The sequence below is a fragment of the Bombina bombina genome, chromosome 4, assembly GCF_027579735.1.
Source record: "Bombina bombina isolate aBomBom1 chromosome 4, aBomBom1.pri, whole genome shotgun sequence".
NCBI classification, from domain to species: Eukaryota; Metazoa; Chordata; class Amphibia; order Anura; family Bombinatoridae; genus Bombina; species Bombina bombina.
The window spans coordinates 230,706,330-230,732,443 of NC_069502.1; the positions used below are offsets into that span (position 1 = coordinate 230,706,330).

The 26,114-nt window shown below is 41.0% G+C and overlaps 1 protein-coding gene across 1 annotated transcript in view; it reads right to left on the bottom strand.

Moving 5' to 3' along the window:
• The window catches only part of LOC128656116 (sex hormone-binding globulin), a 122,443-nt gene that overhangs the window by 12,057 nt on the left and 84,272 nt on the right, over positions 1-26,114 (bottom strand). The window contains exon 7 of the mRNA XM_053709824.1: positions 24,501-24,726. Coding sequence (XP_053565799.1) covers positions 24,501-24,726 — 226 coding nt within the window. The remainder of the gene's footprint in view (positions 1-24,500; positions 24,727-26,114) is intronic.

Here is a 26,114-nt window from a genome sequence, read left to right on the forward strand (position 1 = left end):
ACAAGAACAAAAAACAGAGCACTACCAAAAATAAAAAAACAGTTATGCCTATTGTAAAACTTAAGATCCCTTAAAAAAAAAAAAAAAGTCCACCCCAAAATAAAAAATCATATACTAACACTAAAACATAGTGTTTTGTAGGGCATTGCCCTAAAGTGATTAAGCTCTTAAAAATCCTAATCTAAAACCAAAGTAACCCCCACCCCTCAAATAAAAAGCTATCTTAAAAAACCTAAATTAAATATTGCCCTGATAACGGCATTTTGTAGGGCATTGCCCCAAAGAAATTTTAGCTCTTTTGTCCATTAAAAAAAACATAATTTGGGACTTCCGGTGGGTGGTGTACCAATATGGCAGCAATGCACTGAAGCTCTGCTACAGCTAGTGAATAAAAGACCTTTTTGCTGCAAAAATACTCTGCCATCCACGCCTCTCTTGACAGCTTTGTGTCCGAGAACTATAGTGGATAGAGAAATAACATCTTCTCTCCCATGGAAGGCATTTTGAAGAAGATTGAAGAGAAATGATCAGAAGTGAGCGAGAATGCACATGCCCTGATACACACAGACCTCTTGATTCTGTTCCAATGAACACCGCTATCCTATCTGAAGATAGCCCGGTACGGAACGTACTCTCTGCACTAAAAACCCTCCTTTCTCCAGCATTTACTAAACTGGAAACAGCCATGCAACGTCTATTGACTGAGACGAAGGCCCCTAAGTCGCCATCTTTATTGGCTGGACGCCATCATCTCCCGGAGGCTCGGCACCGAGAAGAGGCTGGCCAGACTGAGCCACACACACAGACACCGGTGAGACAAGAGCAGGACAAACAAGAATCGAAAGCTGCTGCAGGGTCTTTTAAAAGGAAAATTGGACCAAATATTGCCCTCGATAAGCAAGTAACAGAAGGCTTATACCGTGCAACTGCAATTAACCATGGGGGACGGCACTTCTGGCAGAGAGATGGAGACCTGCAAGAAGTGGATACGGCTTCACCCTCCCTACATAGGCGACTCCAAAACTGTCAGCTTGCCCTAGCTCATGAGGGACTTTTGCTGCAGATGGCTATCTTAGCCTCAGACACAGTTCTCAATCAAGATATAGTAGAGAGATCTCCTGACAATGCTTCTCATTTTACAATGGCGGCAAAGGACTATTACGGCTCTTTGGGACATAATTATATCTCCCCACCTCGTGGGGGCATTGGCTGAATTAACCAACTAGTCCCATACATTGTTCGCTGGGCCACAGCTCCTCTGTGTGTTCTCCCGGGCTGGCGGATGCTTAGACCATTCCTGCTGTTTGACGCCAAAGGAACAATGCTACCGGAGCATAGCAGGGACAAAACATTTGTGGTAATCTTTTAAGGCAAATCAATCTGACAAAGGCATTAGACCAATATAGTGCTTTAAGGACTCTTAGAACTACATATTGTGTAGGATGTGTTCCGACTGAGCTGGGGTTTCATTCCGTAACAGGCTAACCCTCAAGGGGATCATAAATTGGAAGCTGTCTCCTTATGCTGTACTCTCTCTAGCGTAGTCATCTTTCACACGGAGCGCTGGATCTCAGTAAAATATTTCACAAAGCTGAACTTAACTTTATGTCATAGCACATACAGTCCTGAAAATTGTTTAATGCATCATTTGTACATTCTCTCCCTCATATTGGTGTACAGGTCAGCGGTTTTTGTGTAGCAGATCAATATTAATCATGTCATTATTCTGTTCTCCTCCTCCTGCTAATTCAATCTGAGACTTGCAAAAATCAGGTTCACATATGCTCATGAGTTAGCTATAATGTTGGTCATATTGTACACCTATGTTTACTTTCCAGCGCTGTCATTGAGACTACCCTGTAAGCTTGAGGCAGGAAATATGAAGTACAGGCATACACGCCAACAATTACACTGCAACATGTACAATGCTATCCACCCTTGTTTAAAATAATGTATATATTGAATTAGACTGTGTATTTCCCTGACTCATGTCTCTCTCACCTGTGTACCGTACCTTGGCTAATACCCCCTGTATGATTTGGACTGTACAAGCTGCCACTCAAAGTTGCATTTACCTACCTTATAGTATATACTGAAGCTACAAGGGGCTACTCTAGGCCACTCTATCTACAATGTCATAATTAATTATTCTCAGCATAACACTGGCCATGGTACTGGTCAGGGGTATGGCTCACTCAGTTAACTGGTAAGTTTTTTTTTTTTTTTAGAGCCGACATCTCTTTGTTTATGTTGTGTATTCAGGGGTATTCAAATTTGTGGGGATGCCACCTTCAATTATACCACTGTGCTAACCCTTGTGACTTTACCGCTTTATACACGTCTGTATACTTAACCTGCTTGATCACGCACAATCATATGTTTAACTTCATATCACGATCAGGCATAGTAAATATGCACCACATTTAAATAATGGCGGCATCCGCCCAGTTAACGAACACAAAACTGTTGTAGACTCCGTTGATGAAATTCTAACGCCACCACAAACCACTTAGTTTTCTCCCTGACTGGTAACATGGATAGGGATGGTTACAAGGGCAATGATGTTTTGCCTTAATGTTTGGTAGTGTGTTATGGTTGTTTTGTCATTTGTTATGTTTGTCTTTATCGTATTGTTTTGTTTTGTTTTTGCTTTGCCCTAACTGAGATAGCTTGCAAGTCACACGAAAGCTGGCAACGTTTTTAATACTGGCAAAACTATAGTCAGTTCTCTCATGATAGCCTGGGACATGCATGCTCTCACCATACTTCTAGGGGGGGTCACTCCTCCCTTTTAAGCCTTCTAAGTAACATGTAGTTCAATCCACAGTAACATAGTACAAGTTCAGAGGCTCAAGTAGGCTTTTGATACTGTCGTCACGTCGAGTAATGATATGGCAAGTGCTCCCGACATTATTTCAGGCATCATCCCGAACATCTTACAAGGTATTTGCGACCTTAATTGCATATCCTCAATATAACCCTAGTCATGATGGAGGTCTAGGGTGTAGTTCACTTAGCTAATCTATCAATACTATGCTAATTCTTTCGATAAGTTTATGTAGTACGCGTCCAAATATCTCACTTGCTTGACTTACCTAACTATATATATAATCCCACACGTGGACTAGGCATAGTACATAATCTACACACTTGCACTATTACATAATTTGTTCAGTTAACAGGGCCAGAGCTTTTTCGTTTTGTCTTGTTTAGGTATTGTTTTGGTCTGTCTGTTTGTCTATGGTAGTTTGGTTTAGTTATGTTATAAAAAATAGAAAAACTCCCATCACTGTATACAAATATTTCTCGAGTGAAAGTTATGGATCTATTAGTGATATACCAGAAAAACACATTAACAGAACTTAATTTTATGTCTATATCTGCCAAATGTACCTGTTCTTTTCTCTGTTTTCACTCAAATGTATGACATAAGGCCCTGCGTGGCGAAATTACATGTACTGTTTTGTGAACCTGTATACAGTGTTGGATATAAATAAAATTTAAAAAAAAACAAAAAACATAATTTATGTAAGAACTTACCTGATAAATTCATTTTTTTCATAGTGGCAAGAGTCCATGAGCTAGTGACATATGGGATATACAGTCCTAACTGAAGGGGGCAAAGTTTCTCAAACCTCAAAATGCCTATAAATACACCTACCACCTCACTCATAATTCAGTTTAACGTATAGCTAAGAAGTGAGGTGTAAAAAAAAGCAGTAAAAAGCATAAAAAAACATAATTTATGCTTACTTGACAAATTTATTTCTCTTGTAGTGCAGTCAGTCCACGGGTCATCCATTACTTATGGGATTATATCTCTTTCCCAACAGGAAGTTGCAAGAGGATCACCCAAGCAGAGCTGCTATATAGCTCCTCCCCTCACATGTCATATCCAGTCATTCGACTGAAACAAGACGAGAAAGGAGAAACCATAGGGTGCAGTGGTGACTGGAGTTTAATTAAAATTTAGATCTGCCTTAAAAGACAGGGCGGGCCGTGGACTGACTACACTACAAGAGAAATAAATTTATCAGGTAAGCATAAATTATGTTTTCTATTGTTAAGTGAGGTGTAAAAAAAAGCAGTAAAAAGCATAAAAAAACATAATTTATGCTTACTTGACAAATTTATTTCTCTTGTAGTGTAGTCAGTCCACGGGTCATCCATTACTTATGGGATACCAATACCAAAGCTAAAGTACCCGGATGAAGGGAGGGACAAGGCAGGAACTTTAAACGGAGGGAACCACTGCCTGAAGTACCTTTCTCCCAAAAATAGCCTCCGAAGAAGCAAAAGTGTCAAATTTGTAAAATTTTGAAAAAGTGTGAAGTGAAGACCAAGTTGCAGCCTTGCAAATCTGTTCAACAGAGGCCTCATTTTTAAAGGCCCAGGTGGAAGCCACAGCTCTAGTAGAATGAGCTGTAATTCTTTCAGGAGGCTGCTGTCCAGCAGTCTCATAGGCTAAACGTATTATGCTACGAAGCCAAAAGGAGAGAGAGGTAGCCGAAGCCTTTTGACCTCTCCTCTGTCCAGAGTAAACGACAAACAGGGAAGAAGTTTGATGAAAATCTTTGGTTGCCTGCAAATAGAACTTCAGGGCACGGACTACGTCCAGATTATGCAAAAGTCATTCCTGTTAGAAACTACCTTAGGTAAGAACCCAGGTTTAGTACGCAGAACTACCTTGTCTGAATGAAAAATCAGATAAGGAGAATCACAATGTAAGGCAGATAACTCAGAGACTCTTCGAGCCGAGGAAATAGCCATCAAAAACAGAACTTTCCAAGATAACAGCTTGATATCAATGGAATGAAGGGGTTCAAATAGAACGCCTTGCAGAACGTTAAGAACTAAGTTTAAGCTCCACGGCGGAGCAACAGTCTTAAACACAGGCTTAATCCTAGCCAAAGCCTGACAAAAAGCCTGAACGTCTGGAACTTCTGCCAGACGCTTGTGTAGAAGAATAGACAGAGCAGAAATCTGTCCCTTTAACGAACTAGCGGATAAGCCCTTTTCTAAACCCTCTTGTAGAAAAGACAATATCCTAGGAATCCTAACCTTACTCCATGAGTAACTCTTGGATTCGCACCAATATAAATATTTACGCCATATCTTATGGTAAATTCTTCTGGTAACAGGTTTCCTAGCCTGTATTAAGGTATCAATAACCGACTCCGAGAAGCCACGCTTTGATAGAATCAAGCGTTCAATCTCCATGCAGTCATCCTCAGAGAAATTAGATTTGGATGGTTGAAAGGACCCTGAATTAGAAGGTCCTGCCTCAGAGGCAGAGACCATGGTGGACAGGACGACATGTCCACTAGGTCTGCATACCAGGTCCTGCGTGGCCACGCAGGCGCTATCAGAATCACCGATGCTCTCTCCTGTTTGATCTTGGCAATCAGTCGAGGAAGCATCGGAAATGGTGGAAACACATAAGCCATGTTGAAGACCCAAGGGGCTGTCAGAGCATCTATCAGCACCGCTCCCGGGTCCCTGGACCTGGATCCGTAACAAGGAAGCTTGGCGTTCTGGCGAGACGCCATGAGATCCAGATCTGGTTTGCCCCAACGATGAATCAGTTGAGCGAAGACCTCCGGATGAAGTTCCCACTCCCCCGGATGAAAAGTCTGGCGACTTAGAAAATCCGCCTCCCAGTTCTCCACGCCTGGGATGTAGATCGCTGACAGGTGGCAAGAGTGAGACTCTGCCCAGCGAATTATCTTTGAGACTTCCAACATCGCTAGGGAACTCCTGGTTCCCCCTTGATGATTGATGTAAGCCACAGTCGTGATGTTGTCCGACTGAAATCTGATGAACCTCAGAGTTGCTAACTGAGGCCAAGCTAGAAGAGCATTGAATATTGCTCTTAACTCCAGAATATTTATTGGGAGGAGTTTCTCCTCCTGAGTCCATGATCCCTGAGCCTTCAGGGAATTCCAGACTGCGCCCCAACCTAGAAGGCTGGCGTCTGTTGTTACAATCGTCCAATCTGGCCTGCGAAAGGTCATCCCCTTGGACAGGTGGGGCCGAGAAAGCCACCATAGCAGAGAATCTCTGGTCTCTTGATCCAGATTTAGTAGAGGGGACAAATCTGAGTAATCCCCATTCCTGACTTAGCATGCACAATTGCAGCGGTCTGAGATGCAGGCGCGCAAATGGTACTATGTCCATTGCCGCTACCATTAAGCCGATTACTTCCATGCACTGAGCTACTGACGGGTGTGGAATGGAATGAAGGGCACGGCAAGCATTTAGAAGTTTTGATAACCTGGCCTCCGTCAGGTAAATTTTCATCTCTACAGAATCTATAAGAGTCCCTAGGAAGGGAACCCTTGTGGGTGGTAATAGAGAACTCTTTTCCACGTTCACCTTCCACCCATGCGACCTCAGAAATGCCAGAACTATCTCTGTATGAGACTTGGCAGTTTGAAAACTTGACGCTTGTATCAGAATGTCGTCTAGGTACGGAGCCACCGCTATGCCTCGCGGTCTTAGTACCGCCAGAAGTGAGCCCAGAACCTTTGTAAAAATTCTCGGGGCCGTAGCTAACCCGAAGGGAAGAGCTACAAACTGGTAATGCCTGTCCAGAAAGGCAAATCTTAGGTACCGATAATGAGCTTTGTGAATCGGTATGTGAAGGTAGGCATCCTTTAAGTCCACTGTGGTCATATACTGACCCTCTTGGATCATGGGTAGGATGGTTCGAATAGTTTCCATTTTGAATGATGGAACTCTTAGGAATTTGTTTAAGATTTTTAGGTCCAAGATTGGTCTGAAGGTTCCCTCTTTCTTGGGAACCACAAACAGATTTGAGTAAAATCATTGCCCTTGTTCCGTCCGCGGAACTGGGTGGATCACCCCCATTAGTAAGAGGTCTTGTACACAGCGTAGAAACGCCTCTTTCTTTACTTGGTTTGCTGATAACCTTGAAAGATGAAATCTCCCTTGTGGAGGAGAAGCTTTGAAGTTCAGAAGATATCCCTGAGATATGATCTCCAACGCCCAGGGATCCTGGACATCTCTTGCCCAAGCCTGGGCGAAGAGAGAAAGTCTGCCCACCACTAGATCCGTTTCCGGATAGGGGGCCCTGTCTTCATGCTGTCTTAGGGGTGGAAGTAGGCTTTCTGGCCTGCTTGCCCTTGTTCCAGGACTGGTTGCCTTTCCAACCCTGTCTCTAACGAGCAGTAGTTCCTTCCTGTTTTGGAGCGGAGGAAGTTGATGCTGCTCCTGCCCTGAAATTACGAAAGGCACGAAAATTAGACTGTTTGGCCTTTGATTTGGCCCTGTCCTGAGGAAGGGTGTGGCCCTTACCTCCAGTAATGTCAGCAATAATTTCCTTCAAGCCGGGCCCAAATAAGGTCTGCCCTTTGAAAGGAATATTCAGAAGTTTAGATTTAGAAGTCACATCTGCTGACCAGGATTTAAGCCATAACGCTCTGCGCGTCTGGATGGCGAATCCGGAATTCTTAGCCGTAAGTTTTGTTAAATGCACTACGGCATCCGAAACAAACGCATTAGCTAGCTTAAGTGTTCTAAGCCTGCTCAAAGTCTCATCCAATGGTGCTGTGCGAATCGCCTCTTCCAGAGACTCAAACCAGAATGCCGCTGCAGCAGTGACAGGCGCAATGCATGCAAGGGGCTGTAATATGAAACCTTGTTGAACAAACATTTTCTTAAGGTAACCCTCTAATTTTTTATCCATTGGATCTGAGAAAGCACAACTATCCTCCACCGGGATAGTGGTACGCTTGGCTAAAGTAGAAACTGCTCCCTCCACCTTAGGGACCGTCTGCCATAAGTCTCGTGTGGCGGCGTCTATAGGGAACATTTTTCTAAATATCGGAGGAGGGGAAAAGGGCACACCAGGTCTATCCCACTCCTTGCTAATAATCTCTGTAAGCCTTTTCGGTATAGGAAAAACGTCAGTACACACCGGTACCGCATAGTATCTATCCAGCCTACATAATTTCTCTGGGATTGCCACCGTGTCACAATCATTCAGAGCCGCTAACACCTCCCCTAGCAACACGCGGAGGTTCTCAAGCTTAAATTTAAAATTTGAAATTTCTGAATCCGGTCTCCCCGAATCAGAACCGTCACCCACAGAATGAAGCTCTCCGTCCTCATGTTCTGCAAATTGTGACGCAGTATCAGACATGGCTCTCGTGTCATCGGCGCGCTCTGTCCTAAACCCAGAGCTATCGCGCTTGCCTCTTAACTCGGGCAGATTAGATAATACTTCTTTCATAACATTAACCATATCATGTAAAGTGATTTGTAAGGGCCTTGATGTACTTGGCGCCACAATCTCACGCACCCCCTGAGCGGGAGGCGAAGGTACTGACACGTGAGGAGAGTTAGACGGCATAACTTCCCCCTCGTTGTCTGGTGATAATTTTTTTACCGGTAAAGACTGACTTTTATTTAAAGTAACATCAATACAATTGGTACACATATTTCTATTGGGCTCCACATCGGCTTTTAAACATAATGAACAAGCAGATTCCTCTGTATCAGACATGTTTAAACAGACTAGCAATGAAGCTAGCAAGCTTACAATAAGTTTACAAGCAATATAAAAAACGCTGCAGCGCTTTTAAAAAAACACAGTTGAATAACAATGAACTAATTCAGTTATAGCAAACAATTTTTAATAGTAAATGTATTAAATTAGCAGAGGATTGCACCCATTAGCAAAAGGATGATTAACCCCTCAATACCCAAAACGGATAATCAATTTAAGATTTAACGTTTTAATCACAGTCAAACACACTGTCACAGGCCTGCTGTGACTGATTGCCTCCCTCAAAAATGAATTTTGAAGACCCCTGAGCTCTCTAGAGACGTCCTGGATCAAGGAGGAAGAAAGCAGGAAGACTGTGCTGGAATTTTAACTGCGCAACAAGGCGCTAAAAAAAGGCCCCTCCCACTCATATTACAACAGTGAGAGACCTGATATAACGGTTTCTATGCAGAAATATACGTTAGCCATATGGAAAAAAATCATGCCCAAAAAGATTTATCACCAAAGTACCTCACAAAACGAATAACATGCCAGTAAACGTTTTAAAAACCAAACCTTTACAATGTCATGCAAAGTTATTTCTAAGCCTGCTACCAGTCGCTTCTACTGCAGTTAAGGCTTATACATTATTTCAGTATTAACAGTATTTTCTCAGTCAAATTCTAGTCCCTAGAAAATAACTCAACTGCGCATACATTTAGCAGCCTGATACCAGTCACTACTACTGCATTTAAGGCTGTACTTACATCATATGGGTAACAGCAGTGTTTTCTTAGTCAATTCCATTCCCAGAAAATATTGTACTGCACATACCTCATTTGCGGGGGACCCCGCATGCTATTCCCATTATCTGAAGCTACCCCACTCCTCAGAATGTGCGAGAACAGCCAGTGGATCTTAGTTACGTCTGCTAAGATCATAGAAAACGCAGGCAGATTCTTCTTCTAATACTGCCTGAGAAACAAAACAGCACACTCCGGTGCCATTTAAAATAACAAACTTTTGATTGAAGAAATAAACTAAGTTTAAAAACACCACAGACCTTTCACAATGACCTATCTTTAGTTAGGTTGCAAGAGAATGACTGGATATGACATGTGAGGGGAGGAGCTATATAGCAGCTCTGCTTGGGTGATCCTCTTGCAACTTCCTGTTGGGGAAGAGATATAATCCCATAAGTAATGGATGACCCGTGGACTGACTACACTTAACAAGAGAAAAGAGGAACTGGGAAAAAGAATGTGCTGTATAAAAAAAAAATCATAACCACAAAAAATAGGGTGGGTCTCATGCAATCTTGTCACTATGAAAGAAATTAATTTATCAGGTAAGTTCTTACATAAATTATGTTTTCTTTCATGTATGTGGCAAGAGTCCATGAGCTAGTGACATATGGGATATAATACCCAAGATGTGGAAGTCCATGAGTCACTAGAGAGGGAGGGATAAAAATAAAAACAGCTATTTCCACTGAGAAATGAAATCCCAAACAATAATTAACTTAAAACAACCTTCCTACCAAAGGCTGCTTCCGAAGAAGCAAACACATAAAAAATGGTAAAATGAAAGTTGCTGTTTTGCAAAGTTGATCAACTGAAACTTTATTCTTGAGAGCCCAAGAAGTGGCAACTGAGCTAGAAGAATGAGCTGCAATTCTCTAAGCTTTGTGAATTAAAAATCTCAACCAAAAAAACAGAGAAATGACAGAGGCTTTCGGACCTTTCCTGGAGTCAGAAAAAATAACAAATAGACTAGAAGTCTTTCTGAAATCTTAAGTAGCCTCAACATAATATTTCAAAGCTCTTACCACATCCAAATAATGTAAAGACCCTTCATGAGTATTCTTAAAATTAGGACACAAAAAGGAACAACAATTTCCCTATTGATGTTGTTAGAATTCACAACTTTAGGCAAAAATTTAAATGAAGGTCGCAAAACAGCTTTATCTTGATGGAAAATCGGATAAAGACACTCACAAGAGAGAGCAGACAATACAGAAACTCTTCAAACACAAGAGATAGCCAAAAACAAAATTTATGTTTACCTGATAAATTTATTTCTCTTGTGGTGTATCCAGTCCACAGGTTCATCCATTACTTGTGGGATATTCTCCTTCCCAACAGGAAGCTGCAAGAGGACACCCACAGCAGAGCTGTCTATATAGCTCCTCCCCTAACTGCCACCCCCAGTCATTCGACCGAAGACAAGCAAGAAAAAAAGGAGAAACTATAGGGTGCAGTGGTGACTGTAGTTTAAAAATAAAAAACACCTGCCTTAAAATGACAGGGCGGGCCGTGGACTGGATACACCACAAGAGAAATAAATTTATCAGGTAAGCATAAATTTTGTTTTCTCTTGTAAAGGTGTATCCAGTCCACGGATTCATCCATTACTTGTGGGATACCAATACCAAAGCTTTAGGACACGGATGAAGGGAGGGACAAGGCAGGAACTTAAACGGAAGGCACCACTGCCTGTAAGACCTTTCTCCCAAAAATAGCCTCCGAAGAAGCAAAAGTATCAAATTTATAGAATTTAGAAAAGGTATGAAGCGAAGACCAAGTCGCCGCCTTACAAATCTGTTCAACAGAGGCCTCATGTTTAAAAGCCCATGTGGAAGCTACTGCTTCAGTAGAATGAGCTGTAATTCTTTCAGGAGGCTGCTGGCCAGCAGTCTCATAAGCTAAGTGTATTATACTTCTTAGCCAAAAAGAAAGAGAAGTTGCCGAAGCCTTTTGGCCTCTCCTCTGTCCAGAGTAGACAACAAACAAAGCAGATGTTTGACGAAAATCCTTCGTAGCTTGTAAATAAAACTTTAAAGCACGAACCACATCAAGATTGTGTAATAGACGTTCCTTCTTTGAAGAAGGATTAGGACATAGTGAAGGAACAACAATCTCCTGATTGATATTCTTATTAGATACCACCTTAGGAAGAAACCCAGGTTTGGTACGTAACACTACCTTATCTGCATGGAAAATCTCAGATAAGGGGAATCACATTGTAAAGCAGATAACTCCGAAACTCTTCGAGCCGAGGAGATAGCTACTAAAAACAGAACTTTCCAAGATAAAAGCTAATATCTATGGAATGCAAAGGTTCAAACGGAACCCTTGAAGAACTTTAAGAACTAAATTTAAACTCCATGGGGGAGCAACAGGTTTAAACACAGGCTTGATCCTAACTAAAGCCTGACGAAATGCCTGAACGTCTGAAACCTCAGCCAGACGTTTGTGCAAAAGAATAGACAGAGCAGAAATCTGTCCCTTTAAGGAACTAGCTGACAAACCCTTCTCCAATCCTTCTTGGAGAAAAGATAATATCCTAGGAATCCTGAACTTACTCCATGAGTAACCCTTGGATTCACACCAATTAGGATATTTACACCATATCTTATGATAGATTGTCCTGGTGACAGGCTTTCGAGCCTGAATTAAGGTATCAATGACCGATTCGGAAAAACCACGCTTTGATAGAATCAAGCGTTCAATCTCCAAGCAGTCAGACGTAGAGAAATTAGATTTGGATGTTTGAAGGGACCTTAAAGTAGAAGGTCCTGCCTTAGCGGCAGAGTCCAAGGTGGAAAGGATGACATGTCCACCAGATCTGCATACCAAGTCCTGCGTGGCCACACAGGGGCTATTAAGATCACCAAAGCTATCTCCTGCTTGATCTTGGCAATCAGACAAGGGAGCAGAGGAAACGGTGGAAACACATAAGCCAGGCTAAAGGACAAGGGCGCTGCTAGAGCATCTATCAGCACTGCCTTGGGATCCCTGGACCCGTAACAAGGAAGCTTGGCGTTCTGACGAGACGCCATGAGATCCAGTTCTGGTTTGCCCCAAAGTTGGATCAACTGGGCAAATACCTCCGGATGGAGCTCCCACTCCCCCGGATGAAAAGTCTGCCGACTTAGAAAATCTGCCTCCCAGTTCTCTACTCCTGGAATATGGATAGCTGAGAGATGGCAAGAGTGAACCTCTGCCCATAGAATTATCTTTGAAACCTCCAACACTGCCAGGGGGCTCCTTGTTCCCCCCTGATGGTTGATATAGGCTACAGTCGTGATGTTGTCCGACTGAAATCTGATGAACCTGACCGCAGCTAGCGGAGGCCAAGCCTGAAGAGCATTGAATATCGCTCTTAGTTCCAGAATGTTTATCGGAAGGAGGGCCTCCTCCTGAGTCCACGAACCATGAGCCTTCAGGGAGTTCCAGACTGCACCCCAGCCCAGAAGGCTGGCACCTGTTGTTACTATAGTCCATTCTGGCCTGCGGAAACTCATTCCCTTGGACAGATGGACCCGAGATAGCCACCAGAGAAGAGAATCCCTGGTCTCTTGATCCAGATTTAGTAGAGGGGACAAATCTGTGTAATCCCCATTCCACTGATTGAGCATGCAAAGTTGCAGTGGTCTGAGATGTAGGAGGGCCAACGGAACTATGTCCATTGCCGCTACCATTAATCTGATTACCTCCATACACTGAGCCACTGACGGACGAGAAATGGAATAAAGAGCACGGCAGGGAGTTAGAAGCTTTGACAACCTGACCTCTGTCAGATAAATCTTCATTTCTACTGAATCCATCAGAGTTCCTAGGAAGGAAACTCTTGTGAGAGGTGAGAGAGAACTCTTTCCATCGTTCACCTTCCACCCGTGAGACCTTAGGAATGCCAGAACAATGTCCGTATGGGACCTGGCGATTTGAAAAGTTGATGCCTGTATCAGGATGTTGTCTAGGTAAGGGGCTACTGCTATACCCGCGGTCTTAGAACCGCCAGAAGGGACCCTAGAACCTTCGTAAAGATTCTTGGTGCCGTGGCTAACCCGAAGGGAAGAGCCACAAACTGGTAATGCCTGTCTAGGAAGGCGATCCTGAGAAACTGATGATGATCCCTGTGTATCTGAATATGTAGATAAGCATCCTTTAAATCCACGGTAGTCATATATTGACCCTCCTAGATCATAGGTAGGATAGTTCGAATAGTCTCCATCTTGAAGGATGGGACCCTGAGAAATTTGTTTAGGATCTTGAGATCCAAGATTGGTCTGAAAGTTCCCTCTTTCTTGGGAACTATAAACAGATTTGAATAGAAGCCTGCCCCTGTTCCTCCTTTGGAACTGGGTGGATCACTCCCATAACTAGTAGGTCTTGAACGCAATGTAAGAATGCCTCTCTCTTTATCTGGGTTGCAGATAATTGTGATGAAATCTCCCCTTTGGAGATGAAGCTTTGAAATCCAGAAGATATCCCTGGGAAACAATCTCCAGAGCCCAGGGATCCTGGATGTCTCTTGCCCAAGCCTGGGCGAAGAGAGAAAGTCTGCCCCCCACTAGATCCGGTCCCGGATCGGGGGCTACTCCTTAATAAACTGCAAAACAGTGAAAAAAATTAGTAAACTCTACAAAATTTTTACAGTGTGTATAAGGGACTAAAGCAGCATTGCACCCACTTGCAAATGTATGATTAACCCCTCAGGCCCAAAAACGAATTAGAAAAACATTAAACCTGTTAACAAACAGTCAAACACACTGCCACAGCAAAACGATTTTTGCAGGAACAAAACCCTCTATAGAGGTCCTATAAGCCAGAGGACTCCTTCAGGGAAGCTGGATGTCTCAGACTGAAAACAAAAATAGGCCCCTCCCACCATGCACTCAAAGTCAGAGGGCCTTAAAAAAGTACTCCTAGGAGTAATCTAACAAGCCATGTGGAAACTAGGCACCAAATAAAGATTTATCACCCTCAGAGAAAAAAACGTTTTTATCTATAAATCATGCAAACGTTTTTACACTAAGAAATATAGGTATTAACATGAATATTATCCCTTTTTGCAAGCATGATCCCAATTGTTGTTAAATCACTGTATCAGGCTTACCTTAAATATACCAGGCACTGCCAGCATTTTCTAGACCTTATCATCTCTCTAGAAAAAAATATACTGAACATACCTCAAAGCAGGCAATCTGCAGACCTTCCCCCAACTGAAGTTTTCTTTCCATACTCTTCAGTTATGTGTGAGAACAGCAATGGACCTTAGTTACAAACCGCTAAGATCATCAAACCTCCAGGCAAAAGTCTTCTTCCAATTTCTGCCTGAGAGTAAAAACAGTACAACGCCGGTAGCGTTTAAAAATAACAAACTTTTGATTGAAGGTAAAAACTACACTAAGTCACCACATCTCTCTTGATACTTCCTTTCTTGTCGAGAGCTGCAAGAGAATGACTGGGGGTGGCAGTTAGGGGAGGAGCTATATAGACAGCTCTGCTGTGGGTGTCCTCTTGCAGCTTCCTGTTGGGAAGGAGAATATCCCACAAGTAATGGATGAAACCGTGGACTGGATACACCTTTACAAGAGAAATAAATAACACTTTCCAAGAAAGTAATTTAATGTACAGAGAGTACATAGACTCAAAAGGAGGAGCCTGAAAAATCTTCAAAACCAAAACTGAGACTCCAAGGAGGAGAAATAAATTTAAAAATAGGTTTAATATGAATCAAAGCCTGAACAAAACAGTGAATATCAGGAAGCAATCTTTCTATGAAATAAGACAGAAAGAGCAAAAATGTGTCCTTCCAAAGAATTTGCAGACAAAACGTTAATCCAAACCAACCTGAAAAAACTGTAAAATCCTAGGATTTCTAAAAGAATGCCAAGAATAATCATGAGTTGAAAATCTTGAAATATAGGTTTTCCAAACCCGTAAATAAAATTTCCTAGAAACAGACTTACGAGTCTGTATCATAGTGCTAATAACTGAGTCAGAGAAAAATCTATGACTAAACACTTAAGCGTTCAATTTCCAAACCTTCAAATTTAGAAATTTGAGATCCTATGGAAAAAACAGCCCCTGAAACAGAAGGTCTGGCCTTAAAGAAAGTGGCCAAGGCTGGCAACTGAACATCCTGACAAGGTCCGCATACCAAAACCTGAGAGACGAAGCTGGAGCTATCAGAAACACATAAAAATTGTTCCATTATGATCTTGAAGATCACCCTTGGAAAAAGAACCAGAGGCGGAAAAATGTAAGCAGGTTGGTAAAAACCAAAGAACTGCTAGAGCATCCACTATCCCCGCCTGAAGATCCTTGGACCTGGAAAGGAATCTGGAAAACTTAATGTATAGACGAGAGACCAACAGATCTATTTCTGGAAGACCCCACATCTGTACAAGAAGAAAAAAACACATCTGGATGGAGAGCACTCCCCCAGATATAAAGTCTGACGACTCTGATGATCCCCTTCCCAATTGTCTACCCCTGAGATATGAATTGCAAAATTAGACAAGAGTTGGATTCCGTCCAAGAAAGTATCCGAGATACTTCCTCCATAACTGAATGACTGTGAGTCCCTCCTTGATGATTGACAAATGCCACTGTTGTGATATTGCCTGTTTAAATTAACAAATGTAAAAGTTTTCTCTTCAAAAGAAGCCACGCCTGAAGAGCCCTGAAAATAGTTCTAAAATATTGATTGGTAACCTCGCCTCCTGAGTTTTCCAAACCCCTAGTGCTGTCAGAGACTCTCAGACAGCTCCCCCACCTGAAAAACTTGAATCTGTTGAGAATACAGTCCAGGTAGGACGAACAAATGAGGCCCCCTGCACAATAAGGTGATAGTCCAACCACCAAATTAGAGAGAAAAAAAGTGTTGGGATTTAAGTATGCAATAACTGAAAATAATCCCTGCACCTATGGTGCAACATGCAAAGCTTTTGAGGCCCCAAACAAAAATGAGCAAAGAGGATCGCACCTGATGCACATAACCACTGAAGGGAATGATTGAAGGTTTAGACAAGCTAACACTAACGTCATTTGTCTCTTGTCTGTCAAAGAAAGAGTCATGGACACCAAATCTGGAAACCTAAAAAGGTGACCTTTGTCTGAGGAATAAAGAAACTCTTTTGTAAATTGATCCTACAACCATGTCTTGAGGAAACCACACTAGTTAATTCAAGTGAGATTCTGCTGAAAGAAAAGATTAAAGCTAGTACCAAATATCATCCAAATAAGGAAACACTGCAATGCCCTGCTCTCTGAATACAGATAGAAGGGCACCAAGAATCTTTGAAAAGAATGTGAGCTACCACTAGCCCAAAAGGACGAGCGACAAATTGGTAATGTTTATCTAGAAAAGAGAATCTCATAAAACAATAGAGGTGTGAATGAATTGAAAATAAGCGTCCTGTAAGTCAATTGTGGACATAAAGTAACCTTGCTAAACAGAAAGGCAGAATAGTCCCTATAGTCACCATCTTGAAAGTTGGGACTCTTACAAAACGATATAAAAAAATTTAGATCCAGAATTAGTTTGAACAATTTTTTTCTTTAGGACAATGAATAGATTTAAATAGAAACCCAAACTCCGTTCCTGCAGAGGAACTGGAACCATTACCCCTGAAAACTCTAAATCTGAAACACATTTCAGAAAAACCTGAGCTTTCACAGGGTTTGTTATAACATAGAAAATAATCTTTCCATGGGAGGTTTTGATTCTGAAACCTATTCGATACCCCTGAGAAAACAATATTCTGAATCCACGGATTTGAACAGAAACTGTCCAAATGTGTTGAAATAAATTCAATCTGCCCCCCCCCCCACACCAGTAGAACTGGTTAAAAGGCTGCACCTTCATGCAGTCGTAGGGGCTCAAATTAGTTTAATTATAAGACTTGAAATTATTCAAATTCAGAAGAAAAAAAAAATCTAAAATTAGAGCCAGAAGCCTTAAGGGAATGAAAAAACAATTGGGAGCTTAAAAATTACCCTTAAATTTCTTAACTTGGGGGCAGAAAAGACTCCCTTTCCCCCAGTAATAGAGGAGATAATAAAATCCAATAAAAAATATGAAAACAAAAAAACAATTACTATCCTAGAATAATAAGATAGTAATCTAAATTTTAACATCATATCAGAGATTAAAGCCATAAAACCTTTCTAGTAAAAATGGCTAAAAACAAGATTTAATATCAGTTAAAATGCCATAAAATATAGAATCATAAATTAAATGATTAGCATGTTGAAGTAAAAGAACAATGCTTAGACAAATCAAGATCTGATAACTAAATTGTCCAACCAAAAAAGTTGAAACAGCAGCAACATTAGCCATAGAAATGGCAGGTTAAAAAATATATCCAATATGTAAATATGCTTCTCTTAAGATAGGAAACAAACTTCCTATCTAAAAGATCCTTAAAAGAAGAAATATCTTCCATAGGATAGAAGTACGCTCGAGAGAGAAGAAATAGCCCCACCTTTAGGGACTTTTACCTAAAAACACTAACGGCTAGATTACGAGTTTTGCGTTATGAGCGGCTCGGTGCTAACTTGCAAGTTATTTCCACCGCTCACCTCACTATAGGGCTGCTATTACAGGTTTTCAAAAACCCGGCGTTAGCAGGCCATATGTCAGCGTTGAGCAAAATTGAGCTCCATACCGCACTCAAATACCAGCGCTGCTTTGAGCTGGTTTTACGTGCTTGTGCATGATTTCCCCATAGACATCAATGGGGAGAGCCGGCTAAAAAACAAGCCTAACACCTGCAATAAAGCAGAGTAAAGCTCCGTAACGCAGCCCCATTGACTCCTATGGGGAAAGAAAAACATAATTTATGTAAGAACTTACCTGATAAATTAATTTCTTTCATATTGGCAAGAGTCCATGAGCTAGTGACATATGGGATATACAATCCTACCAGGAGGGGCAAAGTTTCCAAAACCTCAAAATGCCTATAAATACACCCCTCACCACACCCACAATTCAGTTTAACGAATAGCCAAGCAGTGGGGTGATAAAGAAAGGAGTAGAAAGCATCAACAAAGGAAATTTGGAAATAATTGTGCTTTATACAAAAAAACATAACCACCATAAAAAGGGTGGGCCTCATGGACTCTTGCCAATATGAAAGAAATGAATTTATCAGGTAAGTTCTTACATAAATTATGTTTTCTTTCATGTAATTGGCAAGAGTCCATGAGCTAGTGACATATGGGATATCAATACCCAAGATGTGGAGTCTTCCACTCAAGAGTCACTAGAGAGGGAGGGAATAAAAATAAAAACATCCATATTCCGCTGAAAAAATTAATTCACAACCCAAAAAAATAAGTTTATTTCATATTTGAAAGAAAAAAACTTAAAACAAAAGCAGAAGAATCAAACTGAAACAGCTGCCTGAAGAACTTTTCTACCAAAAACTGCTTCCGAAGAAGCAAATACATCAAAACGGTAGAATTTAGTAAATGTATGCAAAGAGGACCAAGTCGCCACTTTGCAAATCTGATCAACTGAAGCTTCATCCTTAAAAGCATACAAAGTGGAGACTGATCAAGTAGAATGAGCTGTAATCCTCTGAGGCGGGGATTTACCCAACTCCAAATAAGTGTGATGAATCAAAAGCTTTAACCAAGATGCCAAAGAAATGTCAGAAGCCTTCTGACCTTTCCTAGAACCAGAAAAGATAACAAATAGACTAGAAGTCTTCCTGAAATCTTTAGTAGCTTCAACATAATATTTCAAAACTCTCACCAAATCCAAAGAATGTAAAGATCTTTCCAAAGAATTCTTAGGATGGGGACACAAAGAAGGGACAACAATTTCCCTACTAATGTTGTTGGAATTCACAACTTTAGGTAAGAATTTAAATGAAGTCTGCAAAACTGCCTTATCCTGATGAAAAATCAGAAAAGGAGACTCACAAGAAAGAGCAGATAATTCAGAATTCTAGCAGAAGAGATGGCCAAAAGAAACAACACTATCCAAGAAAGTAATTTAATGTCCAAAGAATGCATAGGCTCAAACGGAGGAGCCTGTAAAGCCTTCAAAACCAAATTAAGACTCCAAGGAGGAGAGATTGATTTAATGACATGCTTGATACGAACCAAAGCCTGTACAAAAACAATGAATATCAGGGAGTTTAGCAATTCTTCTGTGGAATAAAACAGAAAGAGCAGAGATTTGTCCTTTCAAGGAACTCGCAGACAAACCCTTATCCAAACCATCCTGAAGAAACTGTAAAATTCTAGGAATTCTAAAAGAATGCCAAGAGAATTTATGAGAAGAACACCATGAAATGTAAGTCTTCCAAACTCGATAATAAATCTTTCTAGAAACAGATTTACGAGCCTGCAACATAGTATTAATCACTGAGTCAGAGAAACCTCTATGACTAAGCGCTAAGCGTTCAATTTCTATACCTTCAAATTTAATGATTTGGGATCCTGATGGAAAAACAGACCTTGAGATAGAAGGTCTGGCCTTAGTGGAAGTGCAATGAAATACAGTAGAAGGAGGACAGAAAGGTGGTCCGACTATAGCGTGAATATCGCTTGCGGCAAAGAGGATAAATAAACTTTGAGACTGCATTCGTGTCTACGCTTTTATTATGAATAATACATTTTGTTACTTTTAACACGGAGCATCCAGCACTCTTCATTTGATGATCTTAGTGGAAGTGGCCATGGTTGGCAACTGGACATCCGAACAAGATCCGCATACCAAAACCTGTGAGCACATACTGGAGCCACCAGCAGTACAAATGATTGCTCCATGATGATCTTGGAAATCACTCTTGGAAGAAGAACTAGAGGCGGAAAAATATAGGCAGGTTGATAACTCCAAGGAAGTGTCAATACATCCACTGGTTCCGCCTGAGGATCCCTGGACCTGGACAGGTACCTGGCAAGTTTCTTGTTTAGGATGCCATCAGATCTATTTCTGGAAGCCCTCACATCTGAACAATTTGAAAAAAAACACATCTGGGTGAAGAGGCCACTCTCCCGGATGTAAAGCTTGACAACTGAGATAATCCGCTTCCCAATTGTCTATACCTGGGATATAGACCGCAGAAATTAAACAGGAGCTGGATTCTGCCCAAACAAGTATCCAGGATACTTCTTTCATAGCTTGAGGACTGAGAGTCCCACCCTGATGATTGACATACGCCACAGTTGTGACATTGTCTGTCTGAAAACAAATAAACGGCTCTCTCTTCAATAGAGGCCAAAACTGAAGAGCTCTGAGAATCGCACAGAGTTCCAAAATATTGATTGGCAATCTCGCCTCTTGAGATTTCCAAACCCCTTGTGCTGTCAGAGATCCCTAGACAGCTCCCCAACCTGAAAGACTTGCATCTGTTGTGATCACAGTCCAGGTTGGATGAACAAAAGAGGCCCCTTGAACTATACGATGGTGATCTAACCACCAAGTCAGAGATAGTCGAACATTGGGATTTAAGGATATTAATTGTGATATCCTTGTATAATCCCTGCACCATTGGTTCAGAATACAAAGCTGAAGAGGTCTCATGTGAAAACGAGCAAAGGGGATCGCGTCCGATGCTGCAGTCATGAGACCTAAAACCTCCATACACATAGCTACTGAAGGGAATGATTGAGACTGAAGATTCCGACAGGCTGCAACCAATTTCAAACGTCTCTTGTCTGTTAGAGACAAAGTCATGGATACTGAATCTATTTTGAAACCTAAAAAGGTTACCCTTCTCTGAGGAATCTAAGAACTCTTTGGTAAATTGATCCTCCAACCATGTCTTTGAAGAAACAACACTAGTTGATTCGTGTGAGATTCTGCAGAACGTAAAGACTGAGCATGTACCAAGATATCGTCCAAATAAGGAAACACTGCAATACCCCGCTCTCTGATTACAGAGAGTAGGGCACCAAGAACATTTGAAAAGATCCTTGGAGCTGTCGCTAGGCCAAATGGAAGAGCAACAAATTGGTAATGCTTGTCTAGAAAAGAGAATCTCAGGAACTGATAGTGATCTGGATGAATCGGAATATGAAGATATGCATCCTGTAAGTCTATTGTGGACATATAATGCCCTTGCTGAACAAAAGGCAGAATAGTCCTTATAGTCACCATTTTGAATGTTGGTACTCTTACATAACAATTCAAGACCTTTAGATCCAGAACTGGTCTGAATGAATTTTCTTTCTTTGGCACAATGAACAGATTTTAATAAAACCCCAGACCCTGTTCCTGAAAAGGAACTGGCACGATTACTCCAGATATCTCCAGGTCTGAAACACACTTCAGGAAAGCCTGCGCTTTCTCTGGGTTCACTGAAATGCGTGAGAGAAAGAAACTTCTTACAGGCGGTCTTACTCTGAAACCTATTCTGTACCCCGGAGAGACAATGTTCTGAATCCAATGATTTTGGACTGAATTTATCCAAACATCCTTGAAACATTTTAATCTGACCCTACCAGATGAGCTGGAATGAGGGCCGCACCTTCATACGAACTTGGGGGCTGGTTTAGATCTCTTAAATGGCTTGGATTTATTACAGACTGAGGAAGGCTTCCAATTGGAGACAGATTCCTTAGGGGAAGGACTAGGTTTCTGTTCCTTATTCTGTCGAAAGAAACGAAAACGGTTAGAAGCTATAAATTTACCCTTAGATTTTTTATCCTGAAGCAAAAAAGCTCCCTTCCCCCCAGTGACAGTTGAAATTATAGAATCCAACTGAGAACCAAATAATGTATTACCTTGGAAAGAAAGAGATAGCAATGTCGATTTAGAAGTCATATCAGCATTCCAAGATTTAAGCCATAAAGCTCTTCTAGCTAAAATAGCTAAAGACATATATCTAACATCAATTCTGATGATATAAAAAATGGCATCACAAATGAAATTATTAGCATGTTGAATTAATTTAACAATGCTATACACATTATGATCTGATACTTGTTACACTAAAGTTTCCAACCAAAAAGTTGGAGCAGCTGCAACATCAGCCAAATAAATAGCAGACCTAAGAAGATGGCCTGAACATAAATAAGCTTTCCTTAGATAAGATTCAAGCTTCCTATATAAAGGATCTTTAAAAGAAGTACTATCTTCCGTAGGAATAGTTGTACGTTTAGCAAGAGTAGAGATGGCCACATCAACTTTGGGGATCTTTTCCCAAAAATCCAATCTATCAGTAGGCAAAGGATACAATTTTTTAAACCTTGAAGAAGGAGTAAAAGAAGTACCCAGTCTATTCCATTCCTTAGAAATCATATCTGAAATAGCATCAGGAACTGGAAAAACCTCTGGATTTACTACATGAGGTTTATAAACCGAATTCAAACGTTTACTAGTTTTAAAATCAAGAGGACTAGTCTCCTCCATATCGAATGCAATCAACACTTCTTTTAATAAAGAACGAATATACTCCATTGTAAATAAGAGGATTTGTCAGTGTCAATATCTGAGGCAGGATCCACTGAATCAGACAGATCCTCATCAGAGATAGATAAATCAGTATGTCATTAGAAAATTCATCAACTCTATGAGAAGTTTTAAAAGACCATTTATTAGAAGGTGGAATGGCAGACAAAGCCTTCTGAATGGAATCAGAAATAAATTCTCTTAAATTTACAGGAATATCCTGAGCATTAGATGTTGATGCACCAGCAACATGTAATGAACTACTACTGATGGAAACATTCTCTGCATGTAAAAGTTTATCATGACAACTATTACAAACTACATCTGGAGGAACAGTTACCACAAGTTTACAACAAATGCACTTAGCTTTGGTAGTACCGATATCAGGCAGCAGGATTCCAGTAGTAGATTCTGAGACAGGATCAGATTGAGACATCTTGCAGTATGTAAAAGAAAAAACAACATATAAAGCAAATTTACCAATTTCCTTATATGACAGTTTCAGGAATGGGAAAAAATGCAAACAGAATAGGCCTCTGACATAGAAAAAAAAGACCAGAGGCAAAAGGAATGAGGTCTTAAAAGGTCTTAATGAGGTCTTTGGTGCCAAAAACGTCTGGAATGAAACTCGAGCGTCATAGATGACGCAACCTTGTGAAAAGACTCGGCGCCAACTAAGACGCGTCAACTAATTTTTCGCGCAATAATGGCGCAATAAATGATAGCATTTTGCGCTCTCGCGAGCCTAATACAGCCCACAATTTAGAAAAAGTCAATTTGAAAACCTCAGGTAAGAAATAAACATTTTTTAAAAAAAACATTTTCCACTTATGAAACTGACAGTCTGCAAAAAGGAAATATACTGATAAACCTGAATCATGGCAAATATAAGTACAAACATATATTTAGAACTTTATATATAAAGTACCAAATCATAGCTGAGAGTGTCTTAAGTAAATGAAACATACTCACCAAAAGACACCCATCCACATATAGCAGATAGCCAAACCAGTACTGAAACGAGAATCAGTAGAGGTAAAGGTATATAAGAGTATATCGTCGATCTGAAAAGGGAGGTAGGAGATGAATCTCTACGACCGATAACAGAGAACCTGTGAAATAGATCTCCGTTAGGAAGACCATTGTATTCATAGGTGATACTCCCTTCACATCCCTCTGACATTCACTGTACTCTGAGAGGAATCGGGCTTCAACATGCTGAGAAGCGCATATCAACGTAGAAATCTAGCACAAACTTACTTCACCACCTCCATCGGAGGCAAAGTTTGTAAAACTGAATTGTGGGTCTGATGAGGGGTGTATTTATTCATTTTGAGGTTTGGGAAACTTTGTTTTTTATATATACTTTATTAGACAGGTAGATTGCAGACATAACATAGGTGTAGGCGTACTGTAAAAGTTAGCTGGGCATTCCAGGGGGAGTATAAGGAAAACATGACGTCTATGTTAGGTGGTCTGTGGGAGTCAGCTGAGCATTCCAGGGAAGAGTAGCTAAGAAGTGATGTCAAGTGGCAATGATAGCGAAGTTTTGCAGAGTCTGCAATCCCTATTATTTCCTATGGAAGACACATCGGCACTTGTCAATACTTTTTTAGAATATATCAAGGCTGATGAGGCCAGAAAGGCAAATTCTCACTGGCCTGTTAATGCTTTGAAAATCAGGGCCTATATGAGGGCTGGCATTATATATTTAATTTGTATGTTCAATATTGACCCAACTCTTATTCCTAAGTATTCATTAGTGTAAATATTTTAACATGATTGCAGTTACCTGGGAAACCTCCAATAAAAATCTGAGATGTAGGATCAAGCCAGGTGTTTTCTAAAACCTTCAAGTACGCGGGATTCATGTTCCAGGAAGATGATCCGTGCTCTGTGCTCACCAACATATGATTGGATTGGATCTTGATATCTACAAATTGCCATTGTCCTGAGCACAGATTTAATGGGAAGTTGAAGTAAGTCGGGAGTTTACCAGGCAGAGTGATCACTAGAACCTAAGGAGAATCACACAAAGGACAAGTCATTATTATATCACAGATTTAGCAGTAAAACATTAAAGGGACAGTCAACACCCAGGTAAACTTTATCCCATACCTTAGAGCCACAAAAAAAAATGCGCCTGCACCCCATCCCATCTTCAATACCACTAACGTTATATGTCTATTCTTCAAAAGAACATACAGTTTTCAGCGGTAGATATGGCCGCCAAACTCCCCCCACCATTACGTAGGAGGCTTCTTCTTAAAGTCATCCGCCAATCAGAATCAAATCCTCGGCTAGATTCTTTACACGCGTTCATGGAGACACTTTCTATTTCTAATAGCGAGCGGACTAAAATTATAATGTGCATGTGCATTAACAATAGAACAGCGTCCCTGTGAATTAGGATTGAATTCAAAAAAGAAGGGGACGGAGGAGGAGTGGGAGGAGTTTGGCAGCCATATCTACCGATGAAAACTGTATGGGCTTTCGATGATTAGACATATAACGTTAGTGGTATTGAAGATGGGATGCGGTGCAGGCGCATCTTTTTTGTGTGGATCTAAGGTAGGGGATAAAGTTTTCCTAGGTGTTGACTGTCCCTTTAAGAAGGGACATATATTTTATATCAATTTTAAAAAAAAGGTCATCACGAATATGGGCACAAATTCTAAAAAAGCTTTGCCATCCCTCATCTGAAAGACACAGAACAAAAAGTCCCGAGACCTGGCACAATAATGATGCAGTTTGTGATTCATTGGAGAAGCCATGAGATCTATCTCTGCCAGACACCAACATCTTGGGTTGAAAACTTCCTGATTCAGAGACTATTCCCTGGGTGATGAGACTGGCAACTGAGAAAGTCTGCCTCCCAATTGTTCACACCCAGAATGTGGATGGCAAAATTCCTGCAATAATGGCATTTTAATGATGCGTGACACTTTCCTCAGCGTTAAGGAAATACAAGTTCCTCCCTGATGAGTGACATTGTCTGACTGTAATCATCTCAGAAAAGATTTGTGTCTGACGTTGGCCAACTCTGGAGAGCCTAGAAGATTGCACAGAGTTCCACAATACTTATTGGTAACCTCGCCTCCTGAGGAGACTAAACTCCCTGAACTCTTTGAGAGCCCCACACTGCATCACAACCTAACAGGCTTGCATCTGTGGAAATTACTATCTTTCTGTCTTATCTATCCACACTGGTTGAAGAAAGGAGGCACCCTGAACCAAGGACTGGTGAGTTTGTCACCAAGTTAAAGATTATCTTGTCTTGTGATCTAACAAAATCCTCTAAAACAGATCCTCGTGGTCCCCATTCCATTGATGCAGCATCTGCAATTGGAGGGCCGAGGATGAAAACTGGCAAATGGAACTGCATCTGAGGAAGCCACCATGAGAC